This window comes from Aulonocara sp. 'chitande type north' Nkhata Bay, linkage group LG23 (genome assembly GCF_057382095.1).
Source record: "Aulonocara sp. 'chitande type north' Nkhata Bay isolate Kocher_YH1m ecotype deep benthic linkage group LG23, A_spYH_male_GT1.1, whole genome shotgun sequence".
Taxonomy (NCBI): Eukaryota; Metazoa; Chordata; class Actinopteri; order Cichliformes; family Cichlidae; genus Aulonocara; species Aulonocara sp. 'chitande type north' Nkhata Bay.
The window spans coordinates 32,750,831-32,767,735 of NC_141365.1; the positions used below are offsets into that span (position 1 = coordinate 32,750,831).

At 38.3% G+C, this 16,905-nt stretch overlaps 2 protein-coding genes across 7 annotated transcripts in view; one reads left to right on the plus strand and one right to left on the minus strand.

Moving 5' to 3' along the window:
• The first annotated feature begins 586 nt into the window (after nt 1-586).
• On the plus strand, nt 587-11,081 carry LOC147302242 (grancalcin-like). Its single transcript, XM_086283502.1, has 8 exons — nt 587-757; nt 1,300-1,509; nt 3,881-3,950; nt 6,709-6,752; nt 6,933-7,080; nt 7,810-7,923; nt 8,130-8,188; nt 10,414-11,081. Exons 1-8 carry the CDS (start codon nt 734-736, stop codon nt 10,438-10,440), a joined length of 696 nt encoding a protein of 231 aa, XP_086139628.1. The 5' UTR covers nt 587-733; the 3' UTR covers nt 10,441-11,081.
• Nucleotides 10,796-16,905, minus strand: part of LOC147302243 (voltage-gated inwardly rectifying potassium channel KCNH7-like) — a 77,699-nt gene continuing 71,589 nt past the window's right edge. For 5 of the 6 annotated variants that reach the window (XM_086283499.1, XM_086283497.1, XM_086283498.1 and 2 more), the window contains one exon: nt 10,796-16,262. In XM_086283499.1, coding sequence (XP_086139625.1) covers nt 15,987-16,262 — 276 coding nt within the window. In that variant the 3' untranslated portion in view covers nt 10,796-15,986. Of the gene's footprint in view, nt 16,900-16,905 lie in introns of all 6 variants that reach the window. The other variant, XM_086283500.1, reaches the window with a different exon arrangement.

Here is a 16,905-nt window from a genome sequence, read left to right on the forward strand (position 1 = left end):
TTCTCTAGCAGCCTCAGATATTTTGCTTTTCATTTGAATTTCTTTTACTGAAGTTTTACTGAAGAATGAAATGCCGTGAAGGCTGCTCACTTTTACAGATGTGAAATCTCATCTTCTATTTGTTGATATTTTCAGCTTCCTGTCTTGATTAGATACACATATTCTTATGATAGTGTTTTAGGTAAAGCTACTTTTGACTCCTCCCTTACTCAAAAAGGGATCGCGACAGTAGGTAGCTATACATAAATGATTTGGCAGGTTATTTATGCTGGATCTGCAGACAATTAAGAATAAATAAATAAATATATACATTTTTAAACTTAATTTAAACGTATCTTAATGTGCATTTTTCTTACTTGTAATTTTATTTGTTTCGTTTTTATTTAAAGACCTTTAAATTCCTGAAATTATGAAAAATAAATAGTATATAGCGCTTCTTTATTACACGAGCAGAACCAAGGTTTCCACAGCACAACCTAGTGGTGAATGACAACATTGCAGGAGAGCAAAGCTAAGAGCATTTTGGCGGTCCTTTTAAAAATGCCCTGTGCTCTTCTGTCATTGGCTAGTTGCAATGTCTGTCAAGGCACTTCCGACAACTCTCGGCAGCTCGGATGTGATGCACTGCTCTTCTGACTTCGGAAGTTACAGCGTTGTTACAGTGTAGCTCGTATCAAATCACACTGACATTTTATAAGTATTAAACTTGTCAGAGGTCTTTCCTTTTCACCAAATGGCTTATCCAGGATACGGCGGAGTGAGTAAACTGTACTAAACACTGTTAAACGAGCTACAGTAGCTAGCAGGAGGGTTAGCTGTTGCTGGAGGCTCTTGCATATTTTACGTTAAGTTGTGACTGTAGAGGTGCTGCATTTGTTCCTGTACTCCTGTAGTAATTATTAATGTGGTAACTTTTTACCTACTGTAACTCAGGAGCTATATTGGCGTCCTCTGTTGATTGTAAATGAACTTTTATACCCCGAAAAAATGTCTTCCGGGATGAAAAATCTCTCAGTGCTCGCCTTCAGTCTCTCAGCTGTGTATATGAAAAAGGTTTTGGCATAGAGTAACCTATGAAATTACAGCAAGTACGATTATCGGTGCTAAAGACTTTCTTTATGTCTGTACACTGTATTTAAACAAGCACTGCAGAGTATTTGAAAATGTAGCGTATTGACAGCACTTTGTGTAGGGCACACAGGGCAACAGGTTATAATTGTTTTGTGGTATGAAACAAATCAGCACTCTGATCAGTGTTTTACATACCAGTACTAATCTTCTCTCTATTTTCTGTCTCAGTATGGGGGCCAAATGCCAGGCATGCCACCGCAAGGAATGCCAGGAGGGCCCATGAGAGGTCCCATGCCTGGGAACATGGGGGGTCCGATGGGAGGTGGGCCACCTCAAGGAGGATATGGACAGTATGGAAGCTATCCAGGAACATTTGGTGCCCAACCCCCACCTGCAAATGACCCAATGTGGGGATACTTTACAGCCATAGCAGGCCAGGTGAGTTTGGATGCATGCAGAAACATGTCAGTCATAGTCTTTAAGAAAGTCACATTTTCCCAGCAGCTTTGATTTCATTTTCATATTTCAGATCAAAAACGAGACAGGCTCTGTCTGCAGATGTTCAATATGTCATAAGTGTCAGGAGCTCAGATGAAGCAGTAAAGGAGCTCTGACTTAACTTGAGTTCCCTCTGTCATCAATGCATAGATAATGCACAAAATCTTGGCTGCTGGCCTCCAGTTCGAAACGGTGTGAGCACAAAGTTTTACTTGATAGTGTGTGCACTCAGCTGAGAGGTTGTGGCTTGCTGAGACGAGAGCAGAAAGTTGTTTAGTTTTCAAGAAAAAACTGCATTAGAAACATTACAAAACAGCAGTGTACATGCACTTGCACAATGATGTTTGCAGTTATTGCACTCAAACTATTTTTGTTTAGTGGTTTTTATTCCGGGGTATTATTTCCTGTGGGATGAAACTGTTTTTAAACCTACTGGTTCTCATCTTCAGAGACTTGACACAGCTGCCTGAGGCCGACAGGTCGAACATTCTCTAATATCTGTTGATCTGTGGTCATTATATTTTTCATATTTGTCGCATACTGTAGTCTACCAAAATCTCATGGTTAAACGAGTTTTATTTAAAGTATCAAGGTTAACGGTGGATTATTTTAATTGAACTTTTTTTTTTCATCTTCACTTACACTACCGTCTGTCACATCTTCTTCCTTTCTTTACTTTCTGCTACACAGACAAGATCCTCTGCAAGAATGAATCATGTAGGACTAATATTAGTCTCTTAACCTGCCTACATACCATTTTCAACCTTTTTGGTGCTAAGGCATATCAGAGGTCAAATGTAAAGTTTTGATAATTATTAAAGTTTAAATAAGTGTCCAAACAGGCAGAGAGAGAACATGAAAACTATACAGAAAGACCCCAGTTATGGTTTGAACTGTCTTGCTATGCAGTGACAGAGCAAACCTCTACATCACCATGCCACCCTGCATAAGTGGTTGAAGAAATAAGTCACAGATAGTTAATAATTCGGAGAGTCAACTCTTACATGTCACCTCATTCACTCCTTCAAGCAATTCTAGTCAAAATCTGTTAGTATCACCCTGTCTTTCTCTGGTATCCCAGTCAGTGTTTGTTATAAGCTAATGTATGCTGCAAGGCTTAAAGAGTGAGTGCCAGTAGAGTTTGTACTGGTCTATAAACCTTCCATCCGTTATGGATGCAAAATAGAAGTAAATGCACAAAATAATCAAACTATTGGTAGCATTCATTTAAACTCGTTGGTTTCCTGGCACAGGCTCGGGTCTTATGTATAGTTTTTTCAATAGTGTTGAGTTTGGGTGTTTGGGAAGGCCATTCCAGAAGCTCAATGTTAGGCAGCTTTATCTCTTACAGAGCCAACTTTGTTGTGTGTTTGGGGTGATTGTCCTGTTTAAACACCTAATTGTGTCCAAGTTTCAACTGTTTAGCTGTTGATTTGAGGTGATGTTGAAGAATTTGGAGGTAGCTCTGACAGATCTAGAGGAGGTCTGTGTGGATGAGTGGGCCAAATCCCTGTTGCAGTGTGTGCAAACCTGGTCAAGAACTACAGGAAACGTTTGACCTCTGTAATTGCAAATAAAGGCTTCTGTACCAAATATTAACACTGATTTTCTCAGGTGTTCAAATACTTATGTGCACCAGTGCAATACAAATAAATTCTTTAAAAATCATACAATGTGATTTCCTGATTTTTTTTTTTTTTTAAATGCTGTCTCTCACACCGGGGAATGCACCTACAATGTGAATTTCAGACCCCTCCATGATTTCTAAGAGGGAGAACTTGCAAAATTGCAGAGTGTTCAAATACTTATGTTCCTCACTGTATACAGCATAAAGAATGAGCATCATGGTACAACCATCATGCTTGACAGTTGATAGTGTTAGGTTTGAAGTCTCACCTTTACATTTCTTGTCATTGTGGCCTAATAGTGCAGTCTTTGTTTTGTGAAGGATCAGGATCACTTATATTGGAATCTGCATCTGTTTAGAAATGGAAAGGTCCAAGATAAAGCTGAGACCTTTCCAACTTTTGTAAATCAACAATTCTTCTTAGGTCTTCACTGAGTTTCATGCACTTTCCTATTCTTTTAGGTATTGGTTAATCCAATGAGGACTGCCAATTTTTTTTTTTTTTTAAACGGTGAAATAAATTATTTTTTAAAATAAATCTGGTGGGAAAGAGAAATTACCAGTTGTAATTAATAGGCCTTGGCTTTGTCACATTAGGAAACCATCCAATTCCTAATGCAGAACCATCCGCACCACTTCTTACAATTTTAAGTGAAAAAATATGTGACTTCCTGCTCTGTACAGGACGGCGAGATTGATGCAGAGGAACTCCAGAGATGTCTGACTCAAGCTGGTTTTACTGGCAGCTACAGTCGTAAGTTTACTGCTTTCTCTTTAACTAAAGAGGTCGATGCTTGAATTATGCTTTTACACAATTTCTGTTTTAATTTTGAAGGGCAGTTGATATCTCCAATATCGAGCTAAAAGTTCCAGCTAAGTGGGCCCTTTAAATATTTGTTACTGAGAGCAATTTTTACTGAGAAACTGAGGAATTTTCACTGTCACAGCTTGGATTTTATAAATGTACACTTTTTTTGTGAAGTCTTGTTTGTGGACTGTTCACTGCATATCATTAATACGCACCTATGTTTATGTGTATTTAAAAGGGACAGATTAATTAGCAATTAATATGCCAGGTCTTTCCTGGCAGGTTGATGACATATAAAATTAATCAACAAAAGCAAACATTCAGACACATGTGAGCAGTAAGTATGAGCAAAAAGGACAAAAACACGTAGGCGACTTTCCGTGAGATTACTTCACATCATGAAACCTGCTGAATTAACCAACAGTAATAACTTTCTAAAGCCGTCCTCTGGCCCGCCCCCTTAGGGCAGCTCTCACATGTTTATACATGTAGTTCCACACAGTGCTGAGCTCGAAGAGAGAAGTGAAAGGTTCAAACAATTATTGAAACACCCCAGAGTTAAGAGGAAGGATGAGGTTAACACACGTTGCAAGAATGTAATTGCGCATGTGAAAGTTTGGTCATAAAAAATAAATTTTTACAGAAAAGTCACATTTATGAAAACCTTCTGTTGGCTCTAATATTTGACTTAGAAGATGCTGAAGCTGTACAGTTCTACCATTTTTGGAGTATGGCGTGTTGCATTTGATCTTCATAGCCACTGGTCTATTGCTCACTGGATGGTTGACTGTCTATTATAAAGAAGGTAGTGAATGACAGATGAGTGATTTTGGACACAGCTACTGTATCTGTAGTGATTGGTTAACAGGTTTAAAATAGTGATTCAGTAAGTAAATTATCTGCAGCAGTTTTTGTTGTGAGCTAACAAGTAATCTATATCACCACCTAGGGCTGCTCAATTAATCGAATTTTAATCACGATTACGATCTGGGCTTTTAATGATCATTAAAAATGACTGAGCCGATTATTAGCCCCTCCCTTGTGCTTTACTCTGGCGCTGCTCCGTGTGGCAAATCGAGCGCACCTCTCTGCATTTCGAACAGGCGTCACAACAATTAAGAGGACCCGAGGGAAGCTCGGAAAGCTCGGAAAGCTAAGCAGAAGTTATTTGGAGAGGAGAGTGACTGCCGTTGGTTGAAAAGAGAAGTAAAAAAAACCCAAAAACTTCAGTGGTGTGGAAACATTATGGGTTCGCGGAGTCAGACGTGGATCAAGTAGACATAGTGTGTAAACGTTGCTACAGCGTCGTAGCTGCACCACAGAGCAACACTGCAAAGTTCACTAAACATAGATGTTTACATTTTTCATTTATTTCTTATATTGCAAACATTTGCACTGTTATCAGTATTTGCACACTATTTTATATTATTTTTTAAAGTCATTATTCAATACGTTGTTATTGTTAACCCTTTAAAGCCGGTCAGAGCAGCACGCTCTGTTTTGTGTAACTATTTTTAAATCCCTGTAGAACCTGAACCGCGTAAGCTAGCGCAATAATTTTTTTGCATATGAAACTTAAATCTTATGCCATCAGCTTGTCCTAAGTCACGGTTTCCTTCCACATATAGCTTTGCAAAAATTGCATAAAAAGCGCTTGCAGGAACAAAAACATAATATTCCAGAAACACGCTTTGCCAATCCGATCAGCTGTTCGTAACACTTCCCACAATGAAAAAGATGTCAACGCGAACTATCGCATGTCCGCCATTTCCTGTCCGAAACCGGAAGTGACGTCATTTTCACGGAAAATGTCGTTTTTTTACTTGTAGGCCTTAAAAGCCTATACTGGTGTTTTTATAAGTCATGTTTGACTTTTCTGAATAGTTTCTGGGATGCTTAGAACTCGAATTGCACTGCTGGAAATAGTTTATTTTGATGCACATGCTGTTTTCTTTGCAAATTTGCATCATAGGATTGTTTTTTTTTTGTTTTTCCTGCAGTATATAAAAATTGCTGTATCTCCAAAATAAAACTATGAAGACACTTAAACTAAATTTCCTGTTGTTGTAAACTATTTTTTGCAACTTTTTTGTATTTAAAGTTTTGAGGGATAAACCTCTTACATTTCTCCAAGTAGAAATATATGTAAAAAAAACAAAACAAAAACGATTTTCAATTTTTTTGTAGTTTATTGCACTTTTTTGCAATTAATGTAATTACTATGGACTTAATGCATACATATTATTAAAATATGGGCTATAACAGTATAGCAACTTGAAATGCTCCCACAAATGGCACTACAACATGTAAAAAAATAATATAAGCTCTGGCGGACTTGGTTCTATAGTAGGTCTTAAAGGGTTAAATAAATATCGTCAAATAATCGAGATCTCAATTTCAGTGAAAATAATCGTGATTATCATTTTTGCCATAATCGAGCAGCCCTATCACCACCAGCTTTTTCACAAGAGCAAATACTAGTTTAGAGCTTTATTGAGAAACCTTGTAGGAGTCATACGATTTGGAGTCACATGGAACTTCCTTTAGGAGCTTCCTAAATCCAGACCTTATCTTGGGATGCTTTGAGTATGGTATTAGCTCTGAAAGTTGCTTTCAACCACCAGGCAGTACTTTTGTGTTATCTTTAAAATGAAAATAAAAATGTTGCCTCAAGTAATTTCTAACATGTGTATTATCTTTACAGCCTTCAGCCTGGACACATGCAGGATCATGATTGCAATGCTAGATGTATCCTTTTTTGTACAGTATCTTTGGTCTAAGTAGCTGCAATATGCTGCTCGTCATATCCTAATCAAACTTTTCAGGTGAAATTCCTCAGGTTTATAGCAGGCGTGACTCAACCTTTGCTTTGTTATAGCAATTACTGTCCTCATATCTGCGCTTAAATCTTAACCAACCTGTCACCAGAGAGACTTGACAGGCAAGATGGGTTTCAATGAGTTTAAGGAGCTGTTTTCAGCTCTCAACGGCTGGAAGCAGAACTTCATGATGTTTGACCGGGATCGAAGTGGAACTGTAGAACCTCACGAGATGACTCAGGCTATCAACGCCATGGGTGAGAGTCCTAACATTTCAGCATCAGATACTTAATGGCTAATATCATCTTTAATTTAGTGACACTTAATTAGACCTAATAATATGTGACTGGTTTTTACTGGAGTTACCACTTGGCCCTCACAGTGAGAAGGTTCTGGGCTCCAGCCTTCAGGCTTCTCTGCTTGGAGTCTGCATGTTCTCCCTGTGCCAGTGTAGGTTTATCTGGGTACTCCGACTTCCTTGGGCAGTGCAAAGACAGGCATGTAAGGTTAATTTGCGTTTCTAAATTGGCCATATTTATGAATGTAAAGTGGATAAAGCTTTTAAACTGTATAGAATAAAGTACATTCAGTATGACTTATAAAGCCACAGAATAATGCTATAAACAGACGATTCCATAACAGCAGGCCTTAATCTTGAGTCACAGTACTACGAAATGCTGGTGATAATGGTTTTCATCATTATTAAATCTTTCAATTATTGTAAAAAAAATCTATTTATCTATACCTATCTATCTGTCTATGAAGTGCTTTGCAGCTTTCTTGCAAAAGACAGCAGTGAAGCACTTGCTTCCACTATGATGAAAGAATAAAATATTGAACTTTATTTTGCTCATAGGAGTGTTCTTTTGATTTCAAATCTAGTAAATTATTTCACAGTGACACAACTTTTGACCAGCAGATTGACAGGAATGATGAGCCTGATATTGTGGCCCCCCCCCCCCCCCCCTTTTTTTTTTTTTTTTAAGGCTACCGCATCAGTCCACAGGCCCTGAATGCTATTCTCAAGCGATACAACAAAGGGGGCAGGGTCTTCTTCGATGACTATGTGGCCTGCTGTGTGAAACTCCGAGCTCTCACAGGTATGAGAAGACAGACAAGGTCTGACATGTTCAGTGATCAGCCATTGCAAACGCAGACATGGCTTTCATTTCACCTGTATTCCCCTGCTGTTCGCTGTAGTGTGCTGCAATGTTCTACTTTGCTCCATCCTTACGTCTGAGTCACGAAGCAGCAAGAAATTAGTTTTATTGAAATCATGACCCTGATCTTACTCTGCCTGTTACAGACAACTTCAGGCAGAGAGATGTCATGCAGCAGGGATCTGTCACCTTCCAATATGATGATGTAAGTATTTTTTATGTCCGGTGTTCCAATTTAGCTCTGCCCGAATCTGCTCAGATCACCTGGTTGCTGTGTTTGTGGTGTTCCAAACACCTGTGTTACCCATGCAGGAAAAAAAAGATTTCTCCAGTCTTACTCTATTTTATTTTATTTATTTATTTTCCTGTCCTAATCCCCAGTCATGGCCATATCACAGTCCAAGTTAAGCCCTTTGCAGACATGAATAGGCAGGATTTGGCCAGCATTATAGACATTTTTCATCGGTTGTGAGTTTGGTGCACTATTCTTACATCAGCACAACGTAAACTTAACAGTAGAAAGTTACAAGGTTAAAGATCGATTTAAACTAGGGCTGCTCGATTATGGCAAAAATGATAATCACGATTATTTTCACTGAAATTGAGATCTCGATTATTTGACGATATTAATTTAACCCTTTAAGACCTACCATAGAACCAAGTCCGCCAGAGCTTATATTATTTTTTTTATTTTTTTATTTTATTTATTTATTTATTTATTTATTTTTACATGTTGTAGTGCCATTTTTGGGAGCATTTCAAGTTGCTATACATCAATACAACTGTTATAGCCCATATTTTAATAATATGTATGCATTAAGTCCATAGTAATTACATTAATTACAAAAAAAGTGCAATAAACTACAAAAAAATTGAAAATCGTTTTTGTCATTACATATATTTCTACTTGGGGAAATTTAAGAGTTTTATCCCTCAAAACTTTAAATACAAAAAAGTTGCAAAAAATAGTTTCCCACCACAGTAAATTTATTTTGAGTGTCTTCATAGTTTTATTTTGGAGATACAGCAATTTTTATATACTGCAGGAAAAACAAAAAACAATCCTATGATGCAAATTTGCAAAGAAAACAGCATGTGCATCAAAATAAACTATTTCCAGCTGTGCAATTCGAGTTCTAAGCATCCCAGAAACTTCAGAAAAGTCAAACATGACTTATAAAAACACCAGTATAGGCTTTTAAGGCCTACAAGTAAAAAAACGTCATTTTCATGGAAAATGACGTTTTTTCCCTTCCGGTTTCGGACAGGAAATGGCGGACATGCGATAGTTCGCGTTGACATCTTTTTCATTGTGGGAAGTGTTACGAACAGCTGATCGGATTGGCAAAGCGTGTTTCTGGAATATTATGTTTTTGTTCCTGCAAGCGCTTTTTATGCAATTTTTGCAAAGCTTTATGTGGAAGGAAACCATGACTTAGGACAAGCTGATGGCATAAGATGTAAGTACAACTCCTCCGGTTTCATATGCAAAACAAATTATTGCGCTAGCTTACACGTTTCAGGTTCTACAGGGATTTAAAGGGTTAACAATAACAACGTATTGAACAATGACTTTAAAAAATAATATAAAATAGTGTGCAAATACTGATAACAGTGCAAATGTTTGCAATATAAAAAAATAAATGAAAAATGTAAACATCTACGTTTAGTGAACTTTGCAGTGTTGCTCTGTGGCGCAGCTACGACACTGTAGCAAAGTTTACACACTATGTCTACTTGATCCACGTCAAGTAGAACCCATAATGTTTCCACACCACTGAAGTTTTTTTTTTTACCTCTCTTTTCAACCAACGGCAGTCACTCTCCTCCCCAAATAACTTCTGCTTAGCTTTCCGAGCTTCCCTTGGGTCTTCTTAATTGTTGTGACAGGTGTTGGAAATGCAGAGAGGTGCGCTTGATTTGCCACACGGAGCAGCGCGAGAGTAAAGCACGAGGGAGGGGCTAATAATCGGCTCAGTCATTTTTAATGATCGTTGAAAGCCCAGATCGTAATCGTGATTAAAAATCGATTAATTGAGCAGCCCTAACTTAAACCTGATCTCACTATATCTGACTTGCTTTTTCATATGCACTTCTTTCAAGCAATGTGTAGAAAACTTAAGAACTACAGTGATAGTCCCCTCCTCACCTATACCCTTTATCGCTCTGGAGCTTTTCCGTTGCACTGACAGGGCTCCGAGAAACTATCATAGAGGTTTTGTCCTTGCACACCTGTACACCCACGGTGTGAAATGTTCTCAGCATGACAAACAAAAGCACGCTGTGCAGAGGGCCCAGGACGTGTTTGCAAGCTGTGGGATCCTGCAGCAGTTGGGGGTTTGCTAGCATCTTGCTGTAGCTTTAAAAAGCATTTCCTGTTGAGTTGTTGTGGATGACCACATTTACCACTCTTCCCCCTCTTGTTGACAGTTTATCCTGTGCACAATGGCCATCTAAGTGCTGTCGTCTGTCCCAATCCACGAGGGCAAGCTGTTTGTGTGCCAATCAGAACCTAATTCTGGATTATTGTCTCACGGGAATGCAAGGGAAGGCCAGTATACTAAGACTGTGCAGCAACAGAAAATTCACCCACTGCTTGTAATGCTTACTATAATGCATTAATTGTGTATTTTACACAGGGATGTGCTGAAGATGTACACACATATTATAAATCAGCATTGAAGGGCAATATTTTAAAGCCTGTAATAGAAATGTTTGTCTTTCAAAATAAGGGCACAAATATTATAATCTTTTAAGTTTATTAAAAAAAATGTAATCTCATAAAATCTGCATGTAGTGGCTTTAAAGGGCTTCATCATAAACACCTTTTTGGATTTGGACTTCAAAAATAAATTTTTTATTTAGGATGATTTCCAAGAGATTTTATTCAATAACCAAACACCTGTTTTAACAGAAATTGTAAGATATGCTAACAACGTATCGCTGTTAAAAAGATGCTCTGATGTGCCATTAGACTTTCTGAATGTACGCTCCAAACACCTTTTGTTGGACTTACAGGAAGTGCATCACGAGTCACGATTGATTGTTGTTACAAAGAACATGTTCATTTGCTTTTTATATTAAATGTTTGACAGTAATGGATTTTGTCAGCTGCTGTTTTCTCATTTCCCCAATCTGATGTATACCTCTGTTTTATACAATTTACAAAACCAGATGCATATAAATTAAATTTACCAAGCAGTCAGTGATGACTGTGTGTTGGAAAAGTAGAGTGAGATCTGCAGTCTGTTCAAAAATGTTCATGTGTTTGAGATTTTCCAGCTGGGAATGTTTCAGCTTTTCCCCTTCGTCCATTGACAGCATTTTTGGAAAATCAGAATAACGACTTTTAATCAGCAAGCATTCTGTTTATTTATTTATACAACTGCGAATCCCCGCCCCCCAAGTCTATTTACACAATACACTTTATTTCTTTAAATATAGTTAACAGAAACATTCAAATTAGCTGTTAAGTGTTGCATTGTATAAAATACAGTGGCAAACATTTAAAAAAAATGCATAAAAACAATTGTGAACAGCACTAGATTTAAAAAGTGACATATCAAGTACAGCAAGTTTTCTAATCTCTGTGCAAAAGTCTGCAAATCCCAAGAAAGTTCATTAGATGCCTCTTCAGGTGTTGGACATGTCAAGTTTTGTTCTACACATGTGCTTGAGAAAGAAAGCTTATCCAAAAAAAGCAGGAAACATTTGTATCGTCCTGTAAAGATCTTTAATCTCACCCATGTTAATTGTGTATTATCTCACCACTTGGTTCTTCTGGAAGGATAAATCTGATTTCATCATTTCTCTCATATCTCACCAAGTTTTTGATCACGTCTACATGTATTATTGAGTGGTTTGGAGTCAAAGGATCAAATGCAAGCCAGGCTCTCTTCAGAGAACAGCGAAGTTCTGGGTTTGAACTTGCTTGTTTCAACATACCAAATGATCAGAGAGAAAGGTCCAAGTAAAAACTGGGGGGAAAAAAATCATCAAATCAATGTGCAAAAAATCAAGACAAACTCTGTGCAACACATCGCCTTCAGTGTTGCCCATCTCTGCTTGCTACATTGAGAGGCTACGCATGACATTAATCATCATCATCGTCCCAGCAGTAGTCCACAGCATTCCAACCGAGAGCAGGGCTTTTGGAAACAAACAAGGTACATAGAAAAATAATGGCAAATTAATACTTTGTTTTAGAAAAATAGATGTAACTGTTATTTCCAAGTCTCTGCGGATGAGTCGTGTGCTGTAATTACAGATCAATACGTGTCACGCAGACCTTTTTATAATTGTTTCAAGTGCAGTCTCCATGCAATACACGAGCTTGTGCTGGACTTTATGTAGTTGGAAAACTAAAAGGACTAATTCTCATAATGCAGTCTAATCTAAAATGGTTTGGTACATTTACATTTGTGGATAAGCAGATTTTTGGTGTGTCGGACTGATGTTTGTAAAGGCTAGAGCAGGCGAATAAAGCTAAGGCCGTTTGGAGGCTGAGCTCTGTCCTCAGCATAAAATACATGAAATAAACCTTGTTTAAGATGATTGTTTAATCATCATGCTTTGTTAACGTTCACATAGGCAATGTTATTTTAGGAGTATAATGGAAGACGTAAAGCATGCAACTGAATGAAACTAGCCTCCAGCAGTTCCTTCCAGCTTTCAAGAGAATTTGGGACGCTGGTTCCTGTCAAGCAGTCTCATTCTCAAACACTTGAAGGACTTTTATGTCAAGGAAATCAGTTTAGGAGTTTTAATTATTTCTAAAACATTTATTTTCTGTGACAAAATGACAAATGGAGCTCTTCGTTTGAAAGAATAATACCAAGTTAAGATGAATTTGAATAGGTGTAAACGCAAAGTTCACTTTATCTGATGTATCCAGATACAGATAATTCATAAGAAATCATGTATGTGTGCACAAAAACTGAAATGTGTACACATATTCTCACATATTCTTTTCTTCTTGTATGAACCGGGCATGTGTATTAGGAAAATTACCTTCTTAAACCATGAATGGATTTAGCCGATCCTATCACTGATCTTTTGTATACAAAAACTCTGGATCTTGTGTGAAACACTCACTTGTGGGAACTGTGTTCTGTTGGTCTCAGTTCTACAATCAGAAACAGATCAGCAGAAGCTAGAGCTCTGTATGTGTAAAGCAAAGGGCAGCAGGTGCAAGGGTTAAAAAAAAAAAGATGAATACCAAGGCATCAATAAGGTCCTCCAATAAGCCCCATCCTTATGTATAACCACTACACACTATTATTGTTATTTATAGCTCCCACATCAAAAGCATTTACCAGATTTAGTGTTGCTCAGTCACGCTAGAGTGTAAATAGGGCAACAACCTTGGTTGCCCTGTGATTGCACTGAATCGTGAAGCACCTTCAAGCTTCAAATAGGGCAGCGACCCATCTCCAAACAGGAAATGTGGACTGATCCTCTCACACAAATTGGCAAAGGTTTGCATATAATTGCTAAGTTAGGAATAAAGTCAGACTACAAACATGTTGCAATGAGGCAACGTGTCAATATGAGCAACTCTCCTGTGATGAGTCTCTGCAACAGCCCACTCGACTCAACTGGTTGCTGCTAGTTGTATACTGATTATATTCCTGTATCAGAGCCTGTCATTTTGCAGTTATTCTGCTATATTGCAAAAACAATTTATGGAGGAATTTCTGTTTTAAAAACATAATGTTCTGGCTGGACTCTGAATCTACATAGCTAATGTGAATTTCTATTTACTTTCTGTGCAACAGATTAGCAGTTTTGACTAATTCCTCACAGATAACTGCAGTAGTGTTCCCAGACCTGGTCCTATCTTCGAAACAACTATTTCAGAGGCAATAAGATCCCAAGGTTGCAGTAATTTTGGTCACACCACAATCTCCACCCACTGTTTTCTACAGTGTGATAATAATTAAATAATAAGAAATTTAAGCTCCGGGACACTTTCTTTTGTTTTATTTCCATCACATTATTACTGATCTCCATGTCAGCAAGTCAAGCTTGACTTACTCTGAGAAAACCATGTTCGCATGTTCTGAAGTGTGTTTGACTCATCCTTTGTCCAGCTTTTTCATGCATATTCATGGTTTATATATTTGGCTACTGGTAAAAGTTGGATTTGTGTGTGTGTGTGTGTGTGTGTGTGTGTGTGTGTGTGCGTGCGCGTGTGTGTTTTTTATAAATGGACTAGCTTAATAAGCTACAGGAATTATTGTTGGTGAATTATCCTGAAAAGACTGGAAAAAACAATACATTTTGTAAACTTTCTGTCACAAACAGCCATCAAAGATTCATGCTGACTTTTGTCAGTGTCTCGTTGATCACTACCAAAATAGAATAGGACAAGCAGACAGTGAGCTGTGCTTCACACTGTAAACCATCACAGAAAAAAAACTTGTCCAAACAGCCTTGACATAAATGTCCTTCATGTTTTTGACTTCCTCAGGGTGTTAATCATCTTCATGTTGTGGTCTTAATTTTTGTTTGTTTCTAATAATTAAAGTGAGCTAAAATGTGTGAAGCTTTACATCAGGTTTGCTCTATACAAGTAAATTCATCCACAGCACAAACGCTATGTTCTTCAGCTCATAGATAATTATTTCCAGAATGTATTTAACTCTAGAAACATACCAGAAAATCCACTGTGGCTCCTCATCGTTACATCATTATTGCTTTCAAAGACTGACAAAGTTGTCATTGTGCTATGGGACATCAGAGCAGCCTCTACACACTCTAATATTACATCCTGTAATAGGGGCTGAATAACTGGTTTTTCATATGTCATGGCAATGTGGTGTACATTAGGCACGCTAAACATACAGACAGCTCTCCTTGCCAATATGCGACTGCACCAATTTATTTGGAGCTTGAAAGCTGTGGAGTGAAATATAAACTTAGCACAAAAAGTAAGGAAGTTTGTGTTTGGCTAATTGTATCAGTGATTGTTTATTTCCCCTTAAATGGTGCCACATTTGTAAGGAAAATGCATTTGTGGGTTGAGCAGCAAAGTTAAGTATGTGGTTGCTTGCCAAACAGCTTATTCTGTGACCAACACAACCACTTTGGCTGACTTGGGTCAAATGGTGGTTGTAAAATGGGACACCAGCGCACAGCACTGTGCTACCAAGCTGGTGACTAGGATGAGGAGGAGGTGGAAGGCGAGGCCCCTGTTTTATAATGAACAAATTGTCAATATTTCTTGTTTCTTCGCACTTCAGTCATTTAATTCAATAAACAACACCAAACAAGACAACAGATAAACTGGTTTGGCGTGTTTTTCATAGTTTCAACCCACTTGCTCAACACTGCTGCTCAACCCACAAATGCATTTTCCTTACAAATGTGGCACTATTTAAAGGGAAATAAACAAGCGTTCCAACAGTATAACATTTATTAGCAAGAAGGATTATTACAACAAAGAAATAATTGACCAAACACAAATTTCCATACTTTTTGTGCTAAGTTTAGAAATGCCTTGGAAAGAGTTTCAAGTAGCTTTGTTCCCTGTGAGGAGGGAAGAGTGGTGGAAAATGAGAGTGGAAAGCTACAGTCTGTGTGCAGTCTGTGAGCGTGCTGAGGCCACCCCTGAATGAATGGTGGTTTGCACTGTGTGTGAGGAACATGCAACAGAAGACAACATGAGAAAAAAAAAATCATGCATATCTTTTCGGAAGAGCACATTAGGTGCCTTGAGTTGCTGGCAGTGTTCTATTTCAACTATGTACATGGTAGATGATGACTTTACACGTGGAAGTAATATAGTGTATAAATACCTCTGTATAAATGGATTTTATACATCTAAATTGGAGCACAGGGCAGGGACGGAGGAGGGAGCTAGGGGGTTTTCTCAAAAGGAATGGAAGAAAGTCTACAGTTTCTTTTAACCTTTGCATATTTAGTCTCTTTCTTAAACCCTGAGTCAAGCTTTAGAAATAACCTTCAGTCATTGTCGAAGGGTTTGGAGTGGGGGGTAGGGGCTACATCCCTGGAAGCCCCGGGTCGGAGACTGGCCTGTGGAGTCCCAACATTCCTGAGCTGCTGGGGACATCTGGTAGAGAGGCTTGCCGGCTTGATGGGAAATTCAGTGGATGTTGGTGGTGCTGCTGCTCTGCTGAGTCTAGGATGTCTCTCTGCTCAGTGTTGGTGTTATTCTCAAGCAGTCCAGCTAAGTCCCCATTGGGATGAGTCTCTGCATGGAGAAGGACTGGGGAGGTTTCTTTGGATGTGTTCAGGGCTCTCTCTGAGCCGGGGCTCTGGGGATGGAACAGTACAGTGGAAATCCACAGAAATTAAAGAAAGACTACACACAGCAAACGACTTTCTATCACATGATATAAACCCCTGACAGCCGGTCAACGTAGGAGTGGTTTTTGGTAGTTCTTTCCAAGGCTTTATCTCACTTACTTTCTTATTAGTTTTAATAAATAATAAATAATAAAAATTTAATTTAATTTAAATTTTACTGTGAATTTTGTCCTTCCATATAGGTGCTCTCCTGCATTATTTCAACACTGCTTTCATAAATATCCACCTATAATACAAAACCTATAATAACAGGAGATGAAAAATTTTATTTGCTGTCCAGTAGCCTCTTTATTTATATGCCACTACTGCATGCCATTAACTTTTTCTACTCTCTGTGATTCGTTCTGTTTGTTGTCTTTCTGCTCCTGTTTTCTCTCTCTTGTTTTTTACGTCACCTGATGGCTGCCCTCTCCTGAACCTGGTCCTCCTGGGAGGTTTATCCTGCTTTTTTTAAAAAAAAAAAAAGGAATTCTTCCTCCCCACCATCACCAGTGCTTTGCTCATAGGACACACAAGGGCAAAATATGGCTTGAGGTTCAGAACTGGCACATGGAGCTTCCTAATCAGGCTCCTGATGTCCTAAAACTAAAA

What these genes read in the sequence shown, in the direction of transcription:
- LOC147302242 (XM_086283502.1), top strand. Translation starts at nt 734, where the DNA reads ATGGCTTATCCAGGATACGGCGGA. An exon ending in CTTATCCAGGATACGGCGGA is followed by an intron (nt 758 to 1,299) that starts GTGAGTAAACTG and finishes TTTCTGTCTCAG; the next exon opens with TATGGGGGCCAAATGCCAGG. An exon ending in GAAACTCCGAGCTCTCACAG is followed by an intron (nt 7,924 to 8,129) that starts GTATGAGAAGAC and finishes TGCCTGTTACAG; the next exon opens with ACAACTTCAGGCAGAGAGAT.